Source organism: Eumetopias jubatus, unplaced genomic scaffold (assembly GCF_037043125.1).
Source record: "Eumetopias jubatus isolate StellerSeaLion01/CBP00866 unplaced genomic scaffold, mEumJub1_p1.0 scaffold_7, whole genome shotgun sequence".
Taxonomy (NCBI): Eukaryota; Metazoa; Chordata; class Mammalia; order Carnivora; family Otariidae; genus Eumetopias; species Eumetopias jubatus.
In genome coordinates, this window is record NW_028274813.1 from 76383329 (window position 1) to 76410927 (window position 27599).

At 42.1% G+C, this 27599-nt stretch overlaps 1 protein-coding gene across 1 annotated transcript in view; it reads right to left on the reverse strand.

The window, feature by feature from the left end:
• Window positions 1-18671, reverse strand: part of RYR3 (ryanodine receptor 3) — a 364573-nt gene extending 345902 nt beyond the window's left edge. Inside the window, exons 1-3 of the mRNA XM_088025080.1 lie at window positions 18664-18671; window positions 14994-15020; window positions 10097-10229 (exon numbers count right to left, since the gene is read on the reverse strand). Coding sequence (XP_087881206.1) covers window positions 10097-10229; window positions 14994-15020; window positions 18664-18671 — 168 coding nt within the window. The remainder of the gene's footprint in view (window positions 1-10096; window positions 10230-14993; window positions 15021-18663) is intronic.
• Window positions 18672-27599: the final 8928 nt, after the last annotated feature.

Sequence of the window (27599 nt, forward strand, 5' to 3'; positions counted from 1 at the left end):
TGACTCATTATCAAGAGAAAGCTCAGTTAGTAGGAGTAGACCCACAGACAATCCAGATACTGGTATTAATAGTCAAGTATTTAAAATAACTATTATACTACGTTAATAAACTTAGAGGAAAAAATGAGAATAATGGCAGAAGAGAATTTGAGGTTACTATATAACACCTTAGAAGTGAACTAATAGAAAGTTCAGAATTTAAAAATACATAGCTGGAAAAAAATTCACTGGAGGCAGTTAATGGCACATTTATATTAAATAAAAGTATCAGTTAACATAAAGACAAGCCAGTAAGAAATATTCAAAATGAAGCACAGAGAGAAAAATAGTTGAAAAAAAATAAACCATTTTACGGACCTATAGAAAAATAGCAAACAGTTTAATATATAAGTAATTGGATTTTCAGAAAGAGCAAATGTGGCAGAAAAAATATTTTAAGAAGTAATGGCCCCCAAGTTTCCAAACTTGATTAAAAACAAAACAACAACAACCAAAAGATCCACGAAGCTCAGCAAAACGCAGGCAGGATAAATGCAAAGAAAACCACCCTCAAATGTAATCATTCAAACTGAAAAGCAAAGATATTCTGAAGCTTTGAAAAGATTAATCCCAACTTCTCTTCTGAACTTCTGTTTTATATGTTCAGATGCCTATCAAAATTTTTTCTTGGATGTCTTACAGTACTTTTGAATTCAACACGTTTAAAATCAAAGATAAAGAAAATTCTTAAAACCTGCCAGCAAAAAAAGACTTACTACATATAGAGGAATCATAAGAATGATAGATCATTTTTCATTTTAAAAAAAGGAGACCAAAGATGGTAAAACACTATATTTAAAGTGATAAAAGAAAAAAAAATCAAACAAGGAATTTACAGAGAAAATATCCTTCAACAACAGAGACAAAATAAAGACATTGTCAGTGAAACAAAAGCGGGGAGAGTTTGTCATCAGACCTGCACTACAAGAAATGCTAAAGGACATTCTTCAGGCTTAAGGAAAATGCTACTAGATGGGAGTCTGGATCTAGGGGACCAAAGAGCACTGAAAATGGTAAATATATGAATATTATAAAGGATGATTATTTTCCTTTTCTTAATTTCCTTGAGACAAATTCAAAGATGACTCTGAAACAAAAATAAGAAAGTACTGCATATTATGTAACTTGTAAAAATAAAACATGTGACAATAATAGCACAGAGGATAAAAGGAAAGTGGTATCATACTACTCCAGACAGACTCTGAGAAGTTAAGGATTTATACTGTAATCCCCAAAGTAAGGACTAAAAAATAAAACACAGAAGTAGAGCTAAAAAGCCAATTGAGACAAAATAGAATACTAAAATATATTTGATTTATCCTAAGGTAAAAAAAAAGAGGAACGGAAGAATAAAAACCAGAGGAAACAAAAGAAAACAAAATAGTAAGATGGTAGACTAAAACCCAATGGTATTAATTGTTACAATAAACTTAAGTGGACTGAACACTCCAATAACACAGCAGAGATTATAAAAAGAGGGAGGAGTAACGTGTAACTATATGTTGCTTATGAGGGACGTGCCTTAAATATAAAGATAAAAAACAAACTGAACACAAAAAAGATAGGAAAAGAGGGGTGCCTGGGTGGCTCAGTTGTTAAGCATCTGCCTTCAGCTCATCCTTCAGCTCACCCAGGGTCCTGGGATCGAGCCCCGCATCAGGCTCCCTGCACAGCGGGAAGCCTGCTTCTCCCTCTCCCACTCCTCCTGCTTGTGTTCCCTCTCTGTGTCTCTCTCTCAAATAAATAAGATCTTTAAAAAAAAAAAAATAGAAAAAGATATACCACAAAATAGTAAACCTAAGAAAGCTTATGGCTGTGTTAATATCAAAGTGTACAATAAGATCAAGGATAAATAGGAGCCTTTGATAATGACACAAAGATTAATTCATCCAGAAAATAAAAATCCTATATATATGAATACACACACCTAAGAGACCTTTAAAATACATGAAACAAAACAGACAGAACTAAAGCAAGACACAGACAAATCTTCATAGTTTTTAACACCTCTCTCTCAGTAATTGATAGTATAAATACAACTCAGTAAGAACAGAAGATTTGAACGCCATGATCAACCCTCTTAATATTCATACAACACTAGCTAAGAACTGAAAAAGACCCACTTTTTAAAAGTAGAAGACATGGAGTATTAAGCAAGATAGACCACATGTTAGGCCATAAAACAGTCCCAGTAAATTGCCAAGAATTTAAATCTACAGAGCATGGCTTTGGTCATATCAGAATTAAATTAGAAATCGATAATAATAAAAACGTACATCCCACTGATTCACTTTATTTTTTAAAACTATTCACTCATTGCTTAATCCTTTTCATCTAACTTACTCTGACTCTCATTAATTTCACTTTAAATGTCATAAATGTCCTGCTGATGGTCAAATTCCAGGCCTTTAGAATATTTATTCTTACACTACATACAAAAATAAACTCAAAATGGATTAAAGACCTAAAATACGAGACCTGAAACCATAAAAATCCTAGAAGAGAACACAGGCAGTACCTTCTCTGACATCAGCTATAACAACATTTACAATAGCCAAGATATGCAAGCAGCCCAAGTGTCTATTGATAGAGGAATAAAGAAGATGTGGTGTATCTACACAATGGAATACTACTCAGTCATCAAAGAAAATGAAATCTTGCTATTTGCAACCATGTGGGTGGAGCTAGAGGGTATTATGCTAAGTGAAATAAGTCAGTCAGAGAAAGACAAATACCATATGATTTCACTCATATGTAAAATTTGAGAAACAAAACAAACAAAAGAAACAAATCAAAAAGCAGACTCTGAACTCTAGAGAACAAACTGATGGTTATCAGAGGGGGGTGGGTGGGGGGAAGGGTAAAATAGGTGAAAGGGATGAAGAGTACACTATGATGATGAGCAATGAGTTGTTGAATCACTATATTGTACACCTGAAATTAATACAACACTGTATGTTAACTACATTGGAAATAAAAGTAAAAAATAAATATTTAATTTAAATATTTGACTAATTTAATTCAGTATGTGGGTAACTCATCAAGCAATGGCTCCTGATGACCTCAAGTGTGTCTGACTCCATACTTGGGATAAAAAAAGCTATTGCTTAAAAAGCACTTTGGGGTGTGTCAGGCACTGTTATTAAGTGTTTACAATTAGGAACCCATGAAACTCAATCTTCATAATAATCTATAAGATGGATAGTTTTCAAGTCAAGGAAACTGAGGCAGAGAGAGGTAAAATCATTGGAACCATGGTCAGATAGCTGTTAATCAGTGGAGCCTGAATTACCAGCCCAAGCAGTCTTGTTCCATGGTCCATGGTCATGTTTCTTAATCACTGTCTTAACCATTGTCTTCACTTCAGTGCTCACAGTCTGGCGGAGGGGAGGCATCAAGACAGGTAAACTATCCTAATTCAATGTGGTAGACATTTGATCCCACATTCCCAGTGTTTCTGTGCCTTATATCCTAAGACAGAGGCACTTAGTGATCTGCTTTATTCCTCTGTATTAACTTTCAAGTTTCAAGAAAATACCTGATGATGTCATCTATATTAAAAAAATTAGATATAAAAATTTAACATTGCTTCATGTGTTCTCTCGGAACATTTGTATTTTAATAGTTTCTACTTGATTTAAGCAAAATACAAATTTCTAACTTTGGAATGTCAGGCATTCAGAGGACAGATGCAGGAAGGTTGTGGGAGGGGGTATGGAGATCTGCCCAGGTAATCTTAAAATCTAACCACATGGAGAAATATGGCTTCTCTATCTGTAAGTAAGTTGGATCCATGATACTCTTCATTGCTGAGTACTATAGAATTAGTCATTCAAGTTTGGAATGAATCATCCTCAGGAATTTACTTTGTCCAAATTCTTGTATCCTTCTCTGCAAATGAGATCAATATTTGTTCCATAGAGCGATAAAAATTAAATGAGAGCATGTAAGCACCCACCGTGGTACGTGGCATAGAGCACATGATGCCTGATAAATGTAAACCAAACAATCAAAAGGGTTCACATTTTCCACCTATCATTCTCTCTCACATGACAAGGGAGTTTTTTTTTTTTTAAATAGGTTTTATAATAGTTTGGCTTTTCTTTTTTTTTTAGATTTTATTTGATAGAGACAGTGACAGAGATAACAAGAGAGTAGCACAAGCAGGGAGAGAGGCAAACAGAGAGGGAGAAGCAGGCTCCCTGTGGAGCAGGGAGCCCGACACAGGGCTCGATCCCAGGACCCCGGGATCATGACCTGAGCAGAAGGCAGATGCCTAACTGACTGAGCCACCCAGGAGTTTGGCTTTTCATAAGATCTTAAGTCCAGAGAGACTACTAAACTCCAAAATAGCAATCAGAAGTTCAAAGAAAAGCGTACAACCTCAGGCAGAGCCTCCTTCTCTGCAAATTTGCATAGGCTTAGGGTTTTAGAAGTCAACAGTTAATCTATTCTGAGCTAAAGATAATAAAAATAATAGAAAATAAGTTATTTTTAGCCTAGAATTCTCTTAATTTATGCCATCTACATAATGATGTCTGCACAATCGCAGATGTTTAATCTTGGGTCTTTAGAACCTATCCAACTTCTCAGAAACCAGAGCAGACTATTCTTCATTTTCAAAAGAGGAGGTGGAGGGCAACAGGGCTAAACTTTCCCCTGGAAATTTTCAGTTTGAAAACTGGATTTGAAATCAGATTTTTCATTTTGAATACACCATGACCAGGAAGTGTTCCCCGACAAAGAGACAGAACTTCAATCTGAGACACTGAGAGCCTGAAGATTTTGGATATGCTTCTGGCTTTTAAAGGGCACAAGGGTGGGCATCTGGGTGACTCAGTTGGCTAAGCGTCTGCCTTCGCCTCAGGTCGTGATCCCGGGGTCCCCGGGGTCCTGGGATCAAGTCCTGCATTGGGTTCCTTGCTCAGTGGGGAGCCTGCTTCTCCCTCTGCTTGTGCTCTGTCTCTCTCTGACAAATAAATAAAATCTTAAAAAAAATAAATAAATAAAGGGCATGAGGGTTAAGTTGTTTCACTTCACAATTTCTGTTTCATCCCCATTAAAGTCAGTGAAACAAACCTTGGTCTGCTGAAACTGATCTTCAACAGAAAGTTCCCATATGCTTCTTACTTTTTGATGATCTAAAATTAAGGAAGGCAGAAGTGAGGATTTGGAAAGGTGCTGGGGTTCCAGACACATCAGACAAGGCCAGAGTAGTTAAATAATTGCCATCAATGGAGACTGCTGTGGGAGAAGGCTTATGGAATTCTTTACTCCTTCTGCATGAGAATAGGACCTTCAGTTAACTGTCCAGTTTTGTTCGTAGCACAACCTGGTAAAACTGCTATGTGAATGAGGTTACTCAGGAACACTGCTTATAGTGAAAATGATCCCTGACTGGTAGCCTGAGTCTGCAATGAGAAGACACCAATACTCTACTAGGAAGCCATATCTTTGCAATTCCCTAAGTGTAAGACTCTTCTAGCTGGGGGGAGGTGTCCTTTGTGGGGCCCCCAAAAGCTATGTCTGTGGGGTTGTTACAAGAAACCCTGCTTCCTGTGGTACACGAGGCTTGTAAGTCATGGTACCTGCCTGATGTGGATCTCATCTCTGCACTCGAGCTGTCATCTGGGGTGGAGGATTCAGAAGCAAGGATTCCCACAGGTGTGCCTGACATGTCTCAGCAGGCAAGTGGTGGTTCCCGTCCCACCGCACAGACTAGTGCCAACCAGTCCATGAGAGTCTCGGGAGTTTGGATATTAAGTTAAACCAAGTAAGATCCACCCCACCCCCCTTCCCAGCTGGTACTGTTAGTACAAAATAGACGAGATAATATGGGCCAGAGGAAAAGCAGTAAATTCCTGGGAACAAATTTTCCACTTAAAAATGACAGTAAAGGGCACCTGGGCGGCTCAGTAGGTTAAGCATCTGCCTTCGGCTCAGGTCATGATCCCAGGGTCCTGGGATTGAGCCCCGCATCACGCTCCCTCCTCAGAGGGGAGCTCCTGCTCCTTCTCTCCCTTTGCTGCACTGTCTCTGTCAAATAAATAAAATCTTAAAAAAAAAAATTTAAAAAATGACAGGAAAGGGCGCCTGGGTGGCTCAGTTGGTTGAGCGACTGCCTTCGGCTCAGGTCATGATCCTGGAGTCCCAGGATCAAGTCCCACATCGGGCTCCCTGCTCAGCAGGAAGTCTGCTTCTCCCTCTGACCCTCTTCCCTCTCGTGCTCTCTGTCTCTCATTCTCCCTCTCTCAAATAAATAAATAAATAAAATCTTTAAAAAAAAAATGACAGGAAAAAAGTATCTGCTGTTATTGATAAAATAAAGAAAAAATGTTTCCTTTCCATGTTTCCTGGTCTTTGGTTCTAATTCTGAAGTCCTTCTTATAAAACAAGACATCTTTTAATTCCTGGAGCTGTGCATCTTTGAAAGGGAAGCTGAGTAACAGTGCTTCCATCTGCTGACATTTGCAGTTTCAGAAGACCTTCAGAGAAGAGTGGGCCACGGCAAACAGAAAGTCACAAGAGCTCTCCGAAGTGTTAAATAGTCTCATGTCTACAGCAAATGTTGGCATACTTTTGCTTCTCATTCTTCTACCTTTTCACGCCTTGCTTCAATGTGACCTCTTTTTCTTAGGGCTTGTACACTAAGAATATCTTTTGAGAACCTTATCTCATCTCTTCTTTCTCAGAGGTCTGTCTTCTCCCTAGAATTTATCTCAATTTTATCTCTCTGAGTCTCAACCAGCTTGAAATACCCTTGACTAGGAATGCCAAGGTCACGGGTGGCTCTGTAACTGGTGCTAAGAGTGGTGTTTGAGATGCATGGCTCACCCTCAGCGCCAGGCTTGGGAATACACCTTCTTACTTCATTGCACACCTTATGTTAGCTTCCGAGAACGTAAGAGTGGCACAGGTGGTTGTGAAATTTCATGGTAGGGAATCAGGGGAAATATTTCGTGGAAAGGAAAGGGACAGGCCAGAAGTGATGTGTGCATAGGTGTAGCTGGCTGCAGAAAAGACTGAAGACTCAGAAAATGGTGGCTAGCTGCCGCTCCCCGGAATGGTGATAGGAAGTTTTGAGAACTTTTTCTATCCTTTCCATGAATTTGACCCTGGTTTTTTTTTTTGTTGTTGTTTTTTGTTGTTATTTTTGAGAAGCACTCATGGTGCAGTTTCCTCATCCTATATATAAAAGAGACATATGCTCATGTAACGATGGTGGGCATGTCAGGTGTGACAACTGGTATATCCTTTGGGGAAAGCAGTTGAATACTGTTCTTGCTCCTAACACCGGTCATTTTTCTCCTGGACATTTACTCTAAGAAGCAAAAGCAAACTAGCAAAGCCACATACATGTTTTTTAAGAACCATGAAGACTACAGAGCATTATGGAACTGGCTAAAACGTCAAAGAAAAGAAAGCAGAATGCCTATATATCCACTCTGAGAACAACTTTGAAAACATACAGATGCATGTGGACAAAGACTGAATGAAAAACAAATGAAAACAGTTGTGACAAGATGATAAAATTATGATATGTTACATCCCCTTTTCAGTCTTATTACCTTGTTCTAAACTTAAAATGAAGAATTAAAATAAGAACACTTAGGGGTGTCTGGGTGGCCCAGTCAGTTAAGTGTCTGACTCTTGATTTTGGCTCAGGTTGTAATCTCAGGCTCATGAGATTGAGCCCTGCATCAGGCTCTGTGCTCAGCGGGGAGTCTGCTTGGAGTTCTCTCTCCCTCTACTGCTGCCCCTCCCCCACTCTGCACACATGCACACAAGTGTGCTCTGTTTTCTCTCTCTCTCAAAAAAATAAGAACACTTAGTCAAGTGGGTGTTAGGAAGGATATTTTCTCATCCTCAAATGCATTTATGTGTGGTATGGGTTATTTTTATTCCTAGGGAATACAAAATATTCTTGGGTTAGGATATATAGTTGTTTTCCATCTGGTTTAGGTAAGATTAAATCATAGTAGTCAATGGTTATATAGACTTTAAAATGTGCTAGGCACTTCACATGTATTAGCTCACTTAATCCTCATAACAACCTATTTAGGTAGTTACTATTAAATTCCCATTAAGCAGATGAGGAAACTAAGCTCAGAAAGGTGGAGTACCTTGGCCAAGATCCCAGCTTAGCTGGTGAGTGGTAAGAGACAGGATTCCAACTCTGATGGTCTGGCTCCAGAGTCTGTGCCCTAAACCACTGCCCCATGCCATACTCAGTGGATGACCAGAAAATGGTACCACGGGTTTCCACTTTAGGCCAATGTTCTTTCCACTGCACCAGGCCATACCCCATTTGGCAGATGAGAAAACGGAAAACAACTTTGAGTGGCTTGCCCATAGTCACATGACTAGCTATTGGCTGAGAATTAACTTCATGATTTCTAATCTAGTGATCTTACTATTATCCCAGACTGCTAGGAATGAAAAGAAAAATACCTAGTTTAGGACAAAAGCAAATGAGAAAGACCTCAGGGAAATCAAGTCTAAGAACTTTAAAAAGAAAAAAAAAATCTTCTTTTGCCACTTTTTTATTATGAGGAGGGGCAGAGGGAGAGAGGGAATCCCAAGCAGAGTCCCTGCTGAGCGTAGAGCCTGACGCTGGGCTGGATCCCAGGACCCTAAGATCATGACCTGAGCTGAAATCAAGAGTCAGATGCTTAACCAACAGAGCCACCCAGGCACCCCTCTCTTTATCATTTATTTTAATGGGACTCTGTCCTACTGGCACTGGCCATACATTGTCACAAATAGACATTTGTACTCAGGGATTGGTGACCTCCATGGGAGGGCAAACACATGATGGAGAGGACAAGGGCTTCTGGGAGATATGGCCATCACAGTACATATCTGGTGTTCTAGGATTCGGTGGAACTACGCATATGTGTCTGTGATTGTGTAGGTCCCTGTGGAGAAATGACATGCCCCTCACGTGGGCCTATGGGAAAATACAGTAACAATTTTCTGCTTATTAAAAAGACAAACAAACAAACAAAAAAATGGTTCTGTGAGAAAACTGAGCTTGGAGGGCAGGATGGTCAGTTGTATGTCACCGTGGCTAGACGACAGTACTCCATTATTTAATCAAGCACCAATCCAGGTTTTGATGTGAAGGTATTTGATAGATGTGATTAACATCTACAGTTGACTTCAAGTAAAAGTTACCCTTGAGAATGTGGGTGGGCCTCGCCTCATCTGTTGAAGGCCTTAAAAAAACAAACTGAGGTTTCTTGGAGAAAAAAACATTCTGCCTCAAGACAGCATTAACTTCTGCCTGAGTTTCTGACCTGCTGATTTGACGTACAGATTTCAGACTTGCCAGCCCCAATGATCGCAAGAGGCAATATCTTCAATACCTCTCTATCTATCCACCCACCCATCAAGAGAAAGCAAGACATGTTTCTCTGGAGAACCCTGACTGATCTAAAGGTCTGGCCAGGACGGCGAAGTACTGTGAACACAGATCCACCTGACACAGAAATCAAGAAAAGCAGAGACGGTCTGAAAGTGCAGCTGAAGAGACAGGACATTACATGCCACCACACAGGCAGGGACCAGCACGGACGCTCCTCTCTGCCCCCCAGGTCACAGTGGGCAGGTGGAGATGATGATCTCAGCACAGTCAGAATGGAGAGCAGCGTGCTTGCTGTGAAACCCAAGCCCAAGCCCCAGTGAGTCCCTGGAGCTATCAGTGCTGGCTGAGAACAAAGAACATGCACTCAGACTTCCAGGAATTAACACAAAACGGTGTTCTGGAAGGATGAAGAGAACCTCTTCTGCGAGGGCTGACAGTGACCTCAAGGCATCATTGGTATCCTGGTAAGAATGGCAAACAATTCTTCACTGCTCTGGGTTCCTACTGCAGGGGTTCCTGTGCTGGGGAGAGGTATGGTTTAAATCTGATCTGCTTCCCCTTTTCAAAACAAATGTGTTCTTTCTCCCTTCTTCCTCATCTCCTTCCTCATCCCCTCCATGCAGCTCCTTCCCCCCAAATGACTGCTGGGAGGCCAAGGGGAGAAGACACAGGGCAGGTGATCAGTCTTACCTTGGCTTCTGAAGTGGGTTCCAAGAAGCACAAGCGGTTCCCAAGGCCCTCGGCTGCCAGGCAGAACTTCCTTTGCTCCTTGTGAATGTTTGCGATGCACTGGAGAACCACCTCATCTTCCTGCCGGCAGAATAGAGACACGCATGTGAGTGAGCGGGGCCACCTCCCCACATGGAACCAGGTCCCCAAGTCACCTTGTTGCATCGTTATCAGGTACACCGAGAGGTACATGCTTTTGCATGTGATACAGAAAAGGAGAGTGTGCTATTCACAGGGCCGTGCTGAGGACCTCCCGAGTCAGAACTCTCAACTCTGGGGTGGCGTTAGTGGGAGCAGGTCCGTGATATGGAACGTATACACCACAGACATCTGCAGCATGAGCCTCACTGCTGGGACACAGGAAAGGCACACAATCCAGGTGAGCAGACAATTTCAATACGTGGACGGACAGGAGAGTAAATCTAAGCAATCTCCAAATAAACAACAGGAACAGGACAGTGAGATGTGATCTAGGGGAAGAGAGACAACAGCAGAGATCAAGCAGAGATGGGATCCGTGGAGGGAAAGTCCATTTGGCGTCAGGCTTGGAGGAGGCAAGAGCCGTGTTGTGGGGGGGATGCGGGTGCACATAGTGGGTAACACATTTGCCAGGGATGACAGAAGGAAGCTGTGGACGGTGACAGGAAATGAGTCCTAAACATATGGGAAAGGAAGGCTGAGAGAAGCCTGGAGGATTCACATTGAAGGGAGGAGCTGAAGGTCAAGTAGAGGAACCACTCTGAATTCTTAAAGAGGGGGACCTCTCTCCTACGCATCACTCTCAAAACAACCCTCCTGAAATTTCAGAGATCTTGTTTCAACAGCATTCCTCTTGTTGATGGTCCAGAAATGAGGCCAACCTTTATTTACACTAACATGCTCATCTCTTGCACAACCCTGCCTGAGGCTGAGAGGAAACAATTTTCCTTATCATTCCTCCAATCTGTCCATCTATGCCCCCGCTCTCCCCACCACTTTACCTTTGGGTTTCCAACATCAAAAACATCTGCAGGTGTGGTTGAGTTAAAGGAGTAACAAGAGGAGGGCCAGTTGGAACTTCCTCCCTAGGAAAGTCTCTCCTGTTGCCCTGCCTCATCCCCAGGCCCCTGATGTTAGTGTTTGTCCCTGAACATTGGACAGGTGGACTAAACAGAAATGGTTTTTCTTGAAAGGTGTCTGCCATGTGCCTGGTCACATGGAAAAAATAAAATCCTTCCACCTGATGGGAAGATAAAGAGATTCAATAGTAAGAGATCCCCCAAAAAGATGTCTGCTGGTACCCAGAGATTGGGCTGGGGCTATAGGAAAATGTGAGAAGACACAAATCACAGACATATGAAAAGAAGACTGAGGAGAGAGAGAGAAAAAAAAAAAAAAGCTCCACACTCTTACTGGCACAGAAATGTCGCTGTTCATCATTAAATTGAGTCAGTAATAAGTTTAAAAGCCTCTGCTTATAGTGAAGTCAGAATTCATGGTCTTCATTTGAGTTGAGATGGAATAAAACTCCAGAATAGCACTACACTCTCAAAATGCGGATTCAGTGAAATCTCTGAAGACAATGAAGTTTTCCCCCAGGTGGAGTCTCCCCCAGCTCTTGTGGTGACCAGAGGTAATCACATCCTCCCAAAGGGCACAGGCAGCAAGGGAGTCCTCTCAGTTGTCAAAATGACCGAGGGGCGCTATGTGCATTGTGCAATGGGTCACGGGAGTTAAGGGGTCTGTACTGCAAGACGCAGTTCTCCAAACATAATTTTTCTGTCCAAAATGTCAACAGGACCCCGTACTGAGGAATATTTAAGTATCTCTCACCTATGCACAACTCACCAGCAAAAAAAGAAAACACACAAAAAAACCCCAAAGAACAGGCATTTAGAAATCACAGGAGTGTGTTACGGACCAGACTTTTCAGGAATGGGTGAGTCGCCAAAATTTTCTCCTCAGCTTGAGCTGAAGACACCTGTTTCCATGACTTCATTTCCCATTCCCATTCAACTCCAAGGTGCCCACACCACCTTGGCTTGACCTTGCACTGGCTGCCTCTCTTCTTAAAAAAAAAAAAAAAAAAAAATTTATTTATTTAACAGAGACAACACAAGCAGGGGGAGTGGGAGAGGGAGAAGCAGGCTCCCCGCTGAGCAGGGAGCCCGATGCGGGGCTCAATCCCAGGACCCTGGGATCATGACCTGAGCCAAAGGCAGATGCTTAATGACTGAGCCACACAGGCGCCCCACATCTCTGTCTTCTGAAACTTAACATGTCCTCTAATTCCCATCTTCCTAACCTAGGCTGCCCATCAGCTAATGAGATAAAGGGACCTGCCCTGGCTCAACAGCTGTCTGCTGAAGAACAGCCCAGCATACAAACTTTCCTAGGTCCACCCTCTGGGTGACACACAGATGGGCATGGGACTCTGCACCAAGTTTCCTGCTCTCCAAACACTGTCACTTTCTTCCCCATGCTGGCTGACACTGGATGCTCCATGCTGACCTGGCTGCAGACAACACCTGAAGCGGCAGCCCGTGCCTGTCTTCGCACCGACCACCTCTGCAAACCTGCAAGAGATGGACATCTCGAGCCTTCGAGTACTTACTTGACGCTATAATCTTTGCACCAAAGTTCCATGCAGAACCACAAGTCAAGTCAACCCATCTCATCACTTCTCTCACTCCCTGGTTAAATACAGAACACAAGCCCCTCCGGTTACCAGCCCTCCCTCATTCACTTGTTCCTGTGCTGACATACATTTTCTTCCCCTGTTCCCTCTCTCCCTTTGCTTTAAATCAAATCTGGGTATTTCCAGGGGATACCATTTCCAAGGAACTCCCTGTAATTGAAGGCTGCAGGTTCTTCCACATTTTGTAATTCCCCTCCCCAGAAGCTCGAGCACTCCTCCCATCCCTCGATGCCAAATTTGGATCACCTTCCTACTCAGCTGCAAAACTCCTCTATTTTCAGGTATGTGATAGCCAATCTCTGCATCTTCTTGGGCAAACTATCAACATCCTAGTTAATTCTCCCACCATTTATCTCTCTCTCTCTTTTTTAAAGATTTAATTTATTTGAGAGAGAGAGAAAGAGAGAGAGGGAGGGAGAAGCAGACACCCCGTTGAGCAGGGAGCCCAACGCAGGACTCAATCCCAGGACTGGATCATGACCTGAGCCAAAGGTAGATGCTTAACTGACTGAGCCACCCAGGCACCCTCATTGATCTCTTAATTACAATCAGAAAATTTGACCATTTTTGTGTGAATTCAACACACATTTATTGACTACCATCCAATGACAAAGGCTTCTGCCACGAGACTTCAGAGCACAGCAGGTTTTATAACACAAGATGCATTAATACAGGAGTATTGGAGCTGATGGCCGAAAGGCCAGCTCATTGCCTTTGTCCCCGCCACTTGAGCCATGATCTCACCTAACCTCAAGGTTCATGTGGACAATCTCTTCAAAATGAACACCCCGACCTAATTATTCCACAGTTTTAGTAACACAGTATGGCAAACATTCTTTGTCAAAACCTAGACGATTCCTATTCTAAATCCAGAACTAATCCTACTCAGAGCCAGACTATCTTGCTCTATGAACCCAATCTTCCCTTTCTTGCTCTCTCATTCTCTTAGAGTTCTTGCGCTCTTTCACCAGGATTTCCAGTTCCCAGAGGGCACTGCCCTCTCTTCCTCTATGCCAGGAAGGAAAAGGATTTTTTGATAGAGAAAATAACAGAACTCTGGGATTTTGTTCTATTAACTTATGGGATTTTTTTAATAATATGTTTTCACTTTGTCTGAACTCTGGTTTCACTGGAACAAGACCACAAGACCTCCACCTTCCCCTTTTTGTAGGACTCACAGCAGATCCAACTCAGTCTATATCAAATCACCACTTCCCCCCAACAGTAAGACAAAAAGACAAAATAAAGAGGAAGAAAGGGCTAGGTCAGAAGGCATAATAATCAGTAACAAGACTTTTTAGACCTAGTCTCTGTCCTTAAGGATGAGGGGTACACATGTCTTAAGTTCCTAGGAAATAATACTAAAGATCACATACGCATTTCCTGATTTCTACCTAATACATCAAAAGGTCTCTGCCCACTCCCCTGGAAGTGAGTTCTCCCCTCTGCCTCCAGCCTCATCTCTCTTCCATTCCTACTACCTTCCCATATCCCAAATAAGTCTTGTCTAGCATCCCTAAAATGCTCCCTCTTGAAACTCTTCTGTCCCTTTACTCAACTCTGTGTTCTCCTTGTTCTCCTGCCTGTCTGATGGATCCTTTCCATGTTCAATTTCTCTTGCTATCCCTACATATAGGGATCAGCCAAGGGTGGTCTTGTCAGCTTCCTTTAGCAAACTCATCCATTCTTCAGGCTTCCAGTTTTATTTGGAGGAGTTGCTGGACCATCTCCACCTCCAACTTGGTGGTACTCTAAGGTTCCAAACCTCCACTCATTCCTGAATTTATCCATATACTTATCAACGCCACAAACCCACATGTCCCAATGCACCCAAAGGCACTTTTCAGTCTACTCATCCTTTTATGTTCCCCATGTTTGGTAGTGACACATCCAACCTCTTGGCAACCCTGGCCCAAACATCATCTCCTGTCTCTGAGTCTTCCCTCCTTCTGGTCCTACAGTAAATGGGCTAGAGAAAGGACAGACTGGAGGTCTAGGGACCAAGACAAGCTATTAAGACACTCAGAGTTTTTTTCCTCTGGTCTGTTACACAGCTCTGACCTCACCGTTTTTCTGTTGAAAATCCGTAACGACCCTCTCTCCACTGTCCACATAGCAAATACAAATTCCTTGAACCAGCATATGAAGACCTTCACTTTCTTTTTTTCCCAACTTCTTCCCTGTAGAGTTTCTTTGCCTTGTCCACCCCTTCATGCTCTTACTCGTACTATCTGATTCTAAAGCTGCCCTGATTTGCCTTGTTTTTCCCTGTGTATATATTATCTATCCTCCCAAGCTTAGCTCAAATACCACATTCCTTTATGAAGCCTACATAATCTCTCCTCTAGCCAAATTTCCATAGCAATATCACCGTACTCTTACATTATGTTGTTTATATGCAGCCTTATCCCCAACTATGTATTTTGAAATGGTTAACATTTACTGATCTCAGAGTACAGGACAGACACTGTGCTTTATGTATAATAACCCAGCTAAGTTTCACCCCAACACTATGGTGTCAGTACTAGTGTCACCTGCACTTGACAAAGGAGGAGCCCCTGCACAGAGCAGTTCAGTAACTTGCCTACAGTCTCACGGTGGAGACGGGTAGAGTCTGGTACCCAATCCAGGCAGTCTGCATCCATGCTCTCTCTCCCAGCCCTCTCAGCTGTCTTTGCATCCCTTGAAGGCAGGATCCACATCTGGTTCATGTTTATACCTGTCAGTATACTCACTAACATAGTGCCTTATGCACAATATACACCCGGTTATAATTTATTGAATGCGTGTTTTTTACCTTGTAACCCTAGTTAATTACAAACTCAGTGCAGGAAACTACTTCCCCATCCAAGCTAGAAACATAATGTGTTTGGTAAAAGTATCGACTGATTGAGATATGGAATCAGATCTTAAAAAGAGATCTGTCTACTCTCACCCATGTAACAATAATTACTGCATAAAAGGTCACTTTTCACTGATGAGTCAGAACTGAATAATCTCATGAGAACAGATGTTGACATAAAAAAGTAGAGCATAAGCAATAATAATGAGGCTTTGAAGCCCATTTCAGATGTTTTTGTTTTGTTACTTATTATTATTATTATTGATAATAATATCAACTATTCATTCCATACCACACTGCTGAGATGTCCCCCTAGATTATTTAAAATTAACAACAACATCATTTTAAGAATGAGGATACCAAGGATCAGAGGAATCAGGCAACTTTCATCAGGGAATATTTAATGAACCGTCATTATGTGCCACCATATCACAGCATCTCAGTTTTGTCCTTACAACCTCCCTGTAAGGTAGATATTAATTATCCTTTCTATTTGTAGATAAAGAGGTTGAAGCACAGAGAGGTTAATTTGCCTAGCACCACACAGCATATAAATTATATAATAGATTCTGACCTTGAACCTTGGGACTCTCTGAATCAGGAGCCTGTCCCGTTCACCATGATGCCCAAGAGTCTCCTGAGAGACTGACCTTAGTAATAGGTCTGAATTCACATCTCCCTAACTTTAAAACCCACAGTGACAGTGTCGATAAAAATAGATAACTCCCAGCCCCCTCACATGGCCATACAACATTGAAAAGTAACCAAATCACAGAGCACAATGCCAGAGAGAACAACCAGAGAGCTAAAAATCAAACAAAATTTTTCTGTGTCCAATGACTGTAACACTGGAAGGGGTGTACATCATCCCCAAACTTGTAAGAGAGGGGGAGGAATGATTACAATCCAAGGTGTATCATCTGTCAGCATCCCTCCAAGCTATGTGGTTCATAAGTGCCAGCTATTCTTGCCAAAGATTCAGCCTGTGTTGGTGTTGAGTGATTGTCCCTGAACAAGGATATACGGCCTTTGACTCTCTTGGCTTAGATTTCATATTATCATAGGTCATCTCTGACAAAGTAAAGTTCTTTCTATACTCCTCCAGATGAAAGACTTTGAACTTAAAAATGAATGGAGCTTGCCTATTCTATCCCTACTGCTTCTCTCTTATACCCTGGCTCCCGGCCCAAGGGTCACAACCACCATGTTTGGAGCCCTGTGTTGATGGCTGGGGGCACCTTGGCTCCCCCTCTTCTCCGTGGGTCATTTGCAAAGAACCCTTTGGGACAAAACAAAATGGCTGACAGTCCTATTTAAGGTAGATCATTAGGCAGCTGATGACAGCCCTATAGTTAGATCTGCACATCACCGGTACCAAGAAGCTCGTGAGCAGGGAGCGCGTGGGACAGAGTGCAATCCAGCAGATTTCATCGTCCACATTTAAGTGCAGGCATTACTGCAGAGGAAAATCCATAACCATTTATTGTTCTAAAAAGGAAGATGTGTCCCAGCCACTCATCTTGAACATCAGACACTATGTTAGGAAACTGATACAGTTAGAGCTATCTGCTTAATATATGCAGACATGGGTGAGAGCACTCATTGTCAGCCTTTACCCCAAAGCATCTCTTAAGCAAAAAATCAGTGGGCTCTTAAGACGATGAGACTATCCCTCAATTATTTCACAAGGATTAATGGTACTGGTGGTCTACTGTATGTTCTAAATATCAACCATTCTGACTATTTGCTTCCTTAGATTCTAAGGTCCTTGGAGGCAGGGGCCTCTCATTTCCCTGTGAACCCTCAATGCTCTGCATAGTGCCTGGCACAGAGTAAAAATATTTTTACTCTGTAAAAAACAAATCATATACTTTGAAAACAGCTAGTAACAAAAATGCTTATGCATAAAAATTGCATACAAAAATCTTCATTTTCTTACTTGTAGGGTCTGGAATGCCAACATGGAAATAGTGGGGATTATAAAGAAGGAGCTAGGATACCCTGCTTCCACAACAGCCCCATGAGACACACAAATATTTTTAATCTCATTTAAAAATTATTGAAGCTAAAGGTTATAAGCTGAGGGAGGAGGCTAGCTAGTCCAATGTCCAACTCGCAGAAGCTGACGTTTTATTTTGTCCCTAGAGACAACCTTTCTACGAGTTTTCTCTTGCTGTTGTCTGTTTTTGATGTAGTATGATTACACCTTTGGAACTCTTCGTTGTTTTTCTAATCTCTCAAAAATGAGGGGTGGTTCCCATCTCTCATTCCTTACTACTCACTGATAGTTGCAAAATGCAGTAAAATGGAAATTTCGAGATCCCAGGTGACAAAGTTGATATAGTTTATAATCCCTTCCTTCTTTGAAAACTTTCATCATTTGGCTCATAGGGTAGACCTTTTGGCTTTCCCCTCTATTGACTAGCAGATCCTTCTCAGTCACCTTGGCTGCCATGCCTTCCTCCTTCCCTCTCTGCTGCTCCCTAGAGCGCTCTCAGACTATTCCTTTGAGTTCTTTCCTTTACCGGCACTCCCTTCCTTCATTATCTCATTTGCTTTCATGGTTTTAAAGAACTACATGTACATACACATGAAAAAATGTTCATCATTAGCCATCAGGGAAATTCAAATCAAAACCACATTTAGATACCACCTTACACCAGTTAGAATGGCCAAAATTGACAAGGCAAGAAACAACAAATGTTGGAGAGGTTGTGGAGAAAGAGGAACCCCCTTACACCGTTGGTGGGAATGCAAGTTGGTACAGCCACTTTGGAAAACAGTGTGGAGGTTCCTCAAAAAATTAAAAATAGAACTACTCTATGACCCAACAATTGCACTGCTGGAATTTGCCCCAAATATACAAATGTGGTAATCCAAAGGTACACCTGCACCCCAATGTTTATAGCTGCAATGTCCACAATAGCCAAACTGTGGCAAGAGCTGAGATACCCTTCAACAGACGAATGGGTAAAGAAGATGTGGTCCACATATACAATGGAATATTACTCAGCCATCAGAAAGGATGAATACCCAACTTTTACATCAACATGGATGGGACTGGAGGAGATTATGCTAAGGGAAATAAGTCAAGCAGAGAAAGTCAATTATGTGGTTTCACTTATTTGTGGAACATAAGGAATACATGGAGGACATTAGGAGAAGGAAGGGAAAAATGAAGGGGGTAGAAATCGGAGGGAAAGATGAACCATGAGAGACTATGGACTCTGAGAAACTGAGGGTTCTAGAGGGGAGGGGGGGTGGGGATGGGTTAGCCCGGTGATGGGTATTAAGGAGGGCATGTTCTGCGTGGAGCACTGGATGTTATATGCAAACAATGAATCATGGAACGCTACATCAAAAACTAATAATGTAATGTATGGTGACTAAAATAAAAAAAAACAACAAAAACCAAACTATGTGTACATGAATGGCTCTCATGTTTGTATCACCAGCTTAGGCTTCTTCCCTGAACTCCAGCTTTTATCTCCATCTGCTTAGTATCTCCAAAATCCAACTTCTAAAGGTCTCTCCTGAGAATCTTCCCAGAGACTTCTCTGTCTCAGGACATAGCAACCCCTTCTTTAGGGTCTCAGGCAATAAATAATTAATTCATTAAAATAAAACCTGGAGTCCTATTGATTCCTTTCTTTCTCTCACCTCACATCCATACCAGCAACAAATCCTATCCATCCAGCCTTCAGAATGGATCCAGCTGGCCCACCGTGCAGCCACCTGCACCACGTGGCTTGGGCGTCAGCTCCTGGCAGGTTTCCCACTCCTACCTCTTCTCTCCACCTCTTCTCTCTCCCCACAGAGGCTTTTAAAACCTGAGCTAGATCATCCCACTCTTCAAAACACTCCAGGGGCTGTCTGTCTCACTCAGAAAAAAGGCAGAATTCTTACTGTGGCCTGTGAGGTCCAAAATTAGGCCCATCTCCAAACAACCTCTCTTCTATCACCCTCTTGCTTACTCAGTTTCAGCCACGCTTGTCTCCTCCTAAGAGCCCCAGTTTTTGAAGCGAGACCCTCCCTCACACCCTTTGTGCTCACTGCTCCTTTTGCCCAGAATGCTCTCCCCACAGATGCCTGCACGGCTCCCACCTTCACTTCCTTTAGGTGTCTGCTCCATGTCCCCTCAGCAGAGGGGCCTTTCCTGATTACCCAATATATAATTACAACCTCATCCTCACTCTGTGCTGCCCATTTTGCTTAATCTGCTTTCTTTTCCAACTAGCACTTATCACCTAAGAATATGTATTTCTTAGTTCTCTCCTTCTTCATTAAAATGTAACTCTCCGAGATATGGTGTTTCTCAACATTGCATCTCCAGTGCCTGAAGTAGTACCTGGTACATGGTAGGCACCCCAACGGTAACTGGATGACAGACCAGTCATGTTATTTCCTATTAAATACAGTGCCCAAAAAACTTATGGATTCATCACACTCTTCTATTGCTTTATGGGAAGTGACCAAACAGTCCTCAGACTCCTCTGGAACTGCTTGCTTATGTTGGGGACTGACCAGCAGAAGAGGTGCCTACAGTATCCAGGGCCCCTTCCGCTCCAGCAACTGGAAGGTGTGTTCTGCTTCCTCTTCGTAACTTTCTTCATTGCTGAGAAGGCAGAGTTGGGGACATGATTATAAAAACTGTTCAACGTCACCCACGGCTTGGTCCCTTTGGAACTTGCAGAGAAGAGGGCAAAGGGGAAAGCCTTTCCCTACATTGATTAGGGGGACAAGTGGGCACAAGGGTTTACACATGCATTTAATTCCTGCTCAGATAGATCATGCTGCTATTAGACACGGAAGAATGCAGTGACCTGTGACACGTTCTTCTAGAAATAATGGTCAATTACTAAAATTTTTCCTATTCTCATAGGACAGAAAAATAATGATCTAGTTGGTACCAAGGGAATCTCTGGCTCCACAGGAAGGTTTTCTATAAAATTTGGTTTGTAATGTTGGTATTTTGAATACTTCTCTCTCACCCAATGAGAACACACCAGGTGAGTGACCATCCCCCAGTGTATGCACTTACCCCTTTGGTTTCTTTCTTCCTTAGGCACATCAGCCAGGGTGAAGAATGAATGGGAAAAAGCTGGAATACTAGAGCAAATCATGCTGTTCAGTGTCTAACCTAAGAGGTATGGCAGGCGTCAATAATACAGTTATGGTAGGAAAATTTAGGTCTCTGGATTTAACATTGATCTGAACCTAATTTTAAAAAGGGGATCTGACCAGGACACTTCAACCTCCCATGTTCAATTATAAATGCTGATGAGTTTGCTCTGTGTCTCCATCTTGATGTAGTCTAAGCACCATGACTTGAGAACCAGAGACCATCCAATTCTAATTCTACCTCGGCACTACATAGACTGTGACAAATTGTGCAAAATAGCCACGTTTTTATGATCCATTCTTTATTTTTAAGTCAATTTCCTTTGCTTTTATCATTGATTCTGGGATCTTTGGCCTCTGAAGTGAGGTATAACACCTTCCTTGGGCCTTGCAATTCACCCATGACAGCCCACCCACTTGTAGGTAGATGTTCTAATAGGACCTCCAATGAGGGGAGTGGGCCATAGTACCACCTGCTTTTGTTTCTTGAGAATAAACTAAGTATTGAGATTCCTTCTACTAGCATAACAGAGTGCCTCAGACAGGATACTTTCTGCAATCTTCCTCTTTAAGATTTGTAGAAAAAGTAAACGAAAGTAAAATACCCAAGATGAAGGACACAACCAAATACTCTGTGTGTGTGCATAATCAATCCAATTTACTGACAGTTGTTGTAAAACCCGAAAGCAACAACAAAGCAGGTAGCAATTTCCATACAAAATCTAATAGCTAGGGAACACTGTGCCTTTTTCAGAAAGGATGCTTGATGAAGTTGGTAGATTATAATGAAATTTATGGGCTGACATTTAGATAAATAAGTCTTTGAAAATAGGTCACTTAAAAGCAAAAGAAGTGTTTTCATAATTTAATTGTGCATAAAGAAAGCCCTATAAACTATCCAGGACTAGTTAAGGAAGGAAGGAAGGAAGGAAGAAGGGAGGGAGGGAGGGAGGGAGGGAGAAAACAGAAAGAAAGAAAGAGTGAACCCATCCATTTCTTCCAGCTCCATGCAGAATTAAGTCATATATTCATTCAAGAAATATTTGTGTGCCTCCTGATGCACTAGACTCTCTTTCATAGCCTGGGGTACAGTGGTGAACAAGACAGGGGATGCACCTGCCCTCCTGGAATTCCCATTCTAAGTGGATGACTATCCTATAGTATACATGGACTCTAATGGATTTTGGGTGACATTACTTTAGAAAGGATATAATCCAGGACCAGAAAAATCTGAGTGAGACAGAGACAAGAATCCAGGGATGTTTGAGCTTCTCTTTCTTTCCTCACACTTTTCTGTCCCAGGATTAGTGCCTGTGTATGTTTCTATGAGAAAACCTTACTTTTTCTGCATTGTAACTCTTGGATTTCTTATCTAAATCCCTCTTACCAGAATTTTTCTGCTCAGAGAGCAAGAACTACATCCTGCTCATCTCCATCTTGTTTATGTTATATCCCTAGTACCTACCATATGGAGCAAACATGTCTCACTAATTTGTTGAATGAAAATAATGAAGGTTAGGACAAATGGCGGATCAAAATATTGGGCCAAATCTGAGTAAAAAGCTGTAGACCAGGGGCACCTGGATGGCTCAGATGGTTGGGCATCTGACTCTTGGTTTTGGCTGGGGTCATGATCTTGGGGTGGTTGGACTGAACCAGGCATCTAGCTCCGTGCTTAGTGCAGAGTCTGCTTGGGATTTCACCTCCCTCTGCCCTTACCCCAGCACACATGTGCTCTCTAATAAATAAATAAAATCCCACCCCCCCAAAAAAAAGCAGCTGTAGACCAAGAGTACCTGACAGGATTCAAAACCAGATACCATCAGAAATACACCCACACTTATATGGTCAGGTAATCTATGTCAAAAAGGCAAGAATACACAATGGGGAAAAGACAGTCTTTTCCATAAATGATGCTGGGAAAACTGGACAGCTACATGCAAAAGAATGAAAACTGGACCATTTTCTTACATCATATACAAAAATAAACTCAAAGTGGATTAAAGACCTAAATGTGAGAGCTGAAACCACAAAACTAGTAGAAAACATAGGCAGCAGGGGCACCTGGGTGGCTCAGTCATTAAGTGGCTGCCTTTGGCTCAGGTCATGATCCTAGAATCCTGGGATCAAGCCCCTCATTGAGCTCTCTGCTCAGCGGGGAGCCTGCTTCTCCTTCTCCCACTCCCCCTGCTTGTGCTCTCTCTCTCTGTCAAATGGATAAGTAAAAATCTTAAAAAAAAAAAAAAAAAAAGGAAATCATAGGCAGTAATTATTTTACATCAGCCTTAGCAACATTTTTCTAGATATGTCTCCAGAGGCAAGGGAAACAAAGGCAAAAATAAACCATTGGGACTACACCAAAATAAAAAGCTTTTGCATAGCAAAGAAAGCCATCAACAAACTAAAAAGGCAACCTACTGAGTGGGAGAAGATATTTGCTAATGATATAGCTGTTAAAAGGTTAATATCCAAAGTATGTAAAGAACTGATACAACTCAACACCAAAAAAGCAAGTAATCAAATTACAAAATAGGCAGACAACCTGAACATTTTTCCAAAGACATGCAGATGGCCAACAGCCACATGAAAGGATGCTCAACAGCACTCATCACCAGGGAAAGGCAAATCAAAACCCTGATGAGAGATCACCTCACACCTGTCAGAATGACTGGACCAAGAAAGACAAGAAATAACAAGTGTTGGTGAGGATGTGGAGGAAAAAGGAACCCTTGTGCCCTGTTGGTGGGAATGTAAATTGGTACAATCACTGTGGAAAACAGTATGGAGGCTCCTCAAAAAACTAAAAATAGAAATACCATATGACCCAGTAATTCCACTACTGGGTATTTACCCAAAGAAGACAAAACACTAACTTTGAAAAGTATATGCCTCCATATGTGTACTGCAGCATTATTTACAATAGCCAAGCTATGCAAGCAGCCCAGATGTGTTACATGACTGCTCCGAATCGGGTGGCTATTCCTTTTGTTCATCCATTATTCACTCATTTATGAACTATTCATTGTTATGGCCTATTATACAGGCCATGCACTGCTAGATTCCAGGAATACAAAAATGCATCAAAGCCAGTAAGCGGGGACTTAAATCCAGTTCTGTAGGTCTCCAAAACCCAAGTTCTTCTCACTGTACCAAAGGTCCTTTGTGAAGAGAACATTTCAGTAGCTTAATAATTGACACCATTTCTGCTTACTGCTGCTACTGCTTCAATTTCTCACCTTATCGGGTTGGGGGATAGGTGTTATAGCTGGAAGGCTTTAATTGAAGGGACAGTTTGCTTTCTTAAATAAAATACAAATAACCAATTGTTTCTGGATCTTATGTCAAGTGAACACACGACTTTAAGCCCCAAGGCCACTCTCTTGGTCCACCATGCACTAACTGTCACCCCCACTCCACCTCCAAACATTGCCACACTGCTGCCCCTGAGCCCTGCCTTAAAAATTCTCGAGTCTAGGGGCACCTGGGTGGCTCAGTTGTTAAGCGTCTGCCTTCGGCTCAGGTCATGGTCCCAGGGTCCTGGGATCGAGCCCCACGTCAGGCTCCCTGCTCTGTGGGAAGCCTGCTTCTCCCTCTCCCACTCCCCCTGCTTGTGTTCCCTCTCTCGCTTTGTCTCTGTCAAATAAATAAAATCTTTAAAAAAAAAAATTCTCAAGTCTACTACGTTCTACGAACAGGCTTAGAAAACGCAGTGTCGTCCTGCAGCAAAAGTCCTCAGAGTTCTCAGCCAAACCAAAATCTAATGAAAACCCAATAAAATTAAAAGCATACGAGATGGGGTTATTCAAATTATTTGAGACTGAATGCTTGACTCCTTCTGTTACAGAGACTAGAATTTATTCCATATCCCTCAGATGAAAAAAAAATTCCATATTGGCTTTATTTCCCCCCTAAATACAGTAATGTCTGGCTCTGAATACTTACTTGCAATAATTTCAATCTTAGTCCTCTTTAAATAAGTTTTCCCCTTCTCAGGTCTGTATAATAATCCAAGAAGATTTATATAGTCCATAAAATTTGGAGTAAAGCAGCTGGTTTTCAGCCCATCAAGACGGCTGCCAACATGCTCATTCTCCAAGCCTGTGTGGTCCATTTGATGGCAGCTATCTGCTACTTTTCACACTTCTTAGCCAAAGAGACTGTGGGTCCCCAAAGTCTTAGTGCTTCAGGTCTAGTATCTTGACCCTCATCACCCTACCATCTCCCGGGTAAGAGTAAATGCGCAGGGTTGCAGGTCTCTACTACCTATGAAGCCCCCTCCCACGCCCTTCCCTGCAGCCTCCAAAGTGAGACTTTCCTAGGTTTGGTCTCTCAGCCTCACCCTGTCCAAGCCTCAGGGCCCATCCCCCACTAGGACCACCCAGATTTTCACCTCCACGAGACTTTGGAAAATAAGTCTCATATCACCTCAGGGCAAAAGGAAGCCCCAGATCTCCAAGACCCAAAGTTCTGCTTGACTTGGTGAAAAAGAAGAGGAAATGACTAACTCATTTCTATGTTATGTTTTTTCCTGGATTTCTCTCATTTTGAGTCATCTGCAGGAAAAAAAATCTGACTGTTGTAAAGCAGTGGGGCTCAACCGCATGAGACATGAGAATCATCTGGAGCCCTTTTAAAATACACTGATGCCTGAGTCCCACCCGGTCCCAAATGCTGGGAAGCTCCAGGGAAGGGTTCTGGGGGCAGGTACCGAAGGTCTCTCCGTGTGACTGATGCACACTGAGGGTGGAGAACAGCTCCACAGACTCCGGGCAGAGCAGATAGCAGGGGATAGTCAGAGGAGGCCGGCAGATACTCTGACACACGGATGGAATCACAAGAGAAAATACGTGAGTCTGGGATATGACAGAAGGAAAATAAGTGGGGGAAAGATCAGGTATTGGGTTCTCATTTTCTTTTAATCAAGGATCCAAAGGCTAGGTCACTGTCGATTCAAGACCCTCCAATCACCAAAGGCTACCATCTCTGGGCCCATTGGGTGTATTCCTCTAGCACAGGACAGGATTCCTTTTTTCTCTAAGCATTAATAATATTGCCTCATGGGAGTTCTTCTTCTGAGTACAAGGATTAAGACAATCTGTCAGTTAAAAGAGAATCACCAGGAAAAAAATATCTCACTTCTCCAAAACTAGGGAATCTGAGAAGTTTAAAATGGAAAACTAGCCAGCCAACTAGCAAGTAGTTATTGAATATTTTCAATCTACTTGGCATTATCTATGTTATAGGTACTTGTGGGTCTTTCCTTTCCTTTCCCCGCTCTCAAACCCTTCTCATGACAAGGGTGAATGACTTTCTGGTAACATCAGAGGAAAGCACATAAAACTATTTTGAATGAGTAACACTTTTCATAATCCCTAAAGAAACTGAAGTGCTTTACAGCCAAGAATAAGAGGTCTCAAGATGTACAAAGGAATGGTTCATAGTTGTGGAGTGGCAGATCTTGGTGGAGAATCAAGTCTCCATCTCCATAATAGCACATTTCCATCTCAGTGGCAGGAGTCAGAATACCTAAACAATGTCCCAAAGTTAATATGTATCCATCTGACTTTATCTTTGGCACATATTTTCTACCTGGAAACAGGAAAAGCAATTTTAGTTTTCTTTCCAAAACGTGGCAGAGTATGTATGGTTGGTATCCCACAACGTTCAATAATTCACGTGACTTCAAGTAAATGTATTCCAAATAAAATTTTGAAATCACAGCTGGTCTGTAGGTAGCTCTCCATGTGTTGAACACAAGCAAAACCTGAATCACTATGCAACATTTATGGTTTCAGGGATTGAGAGCCTTTCCTTTTATCACTTTAGATTGTCAACCCTGAGTCAACTTAGAATTAAGCATCAATATCTGTTCCTTTTGTATAAAGCAGATCAAGGATACAGAAAGACCTCTATTTTATCCTACAGGTGCAACTAACTGTGGCTCTGATGATTTGAGTCAGGCTTGACTAAAACTGTACAGAGCAGGGGCGCCTGGGTGGCTCAGTTGGTTAAGCATCCGACTCGATTTCGGCTCAGGTCATGATTTCAGGGTCATGAGATCGAGCCCCACGGGCCCCGTGCTGGGTGTGGTGCCTGCTTAGGATTCTCTCTCCCCCTCTGCACCCCTCCACCCCACTCAAATGTGCTTTCTCAAAAACTAAACCCCACCCCCCAAAAAAAACTCATACAGAGAAGATCATACCAGCCACAGCCAAAAGCAGTATCCATCTCTACCAGCAAAATACTAATAAGCAAGTGTTCATGATCTCAATCTTCCTGCACTGCCATAATCAGGTTATCCTACGTAAATATATCTCTAAACCAAGATAAGGGAAGGAAAAATGATCTACATAGGATCACAGGAATTTTAGAGGAAAAGCACCTGAGGAGTCATTGAATCCAAACCTCTTGGGAATTCATCCACACAAACATAAAGACAGAAATTCAAACCTCTCTCCTTATCAGGGTAGAAATTCACAGGCAAAGCACAGAAAAATACCACAAAAACCAACTAAAAAGTGTAATACTATTTTGCATGCTTCCCTTTCTGGTTAAAAATTTCCTCTGTCGCATGCTTGCCTGCTCTGCCTACCAGCAGTCTGTTCATTAACAGGTAATCCTCTTATATTCCATAAGATCAATTCTTTAGGCCTTATCAGGTTTATGTAGCCTGGGGAATTCCAAGCAGAAAGGAAATTTATTATTCATCTGCAAATATGAGAAGGACTGATATACGGAAGATGGCAACCATCTGTTACCCACTGAGGTCAGAATGAGACAAGTTAGCCCCCAAAATAGAGAAGAGATTGAAATGAGCTATGAGA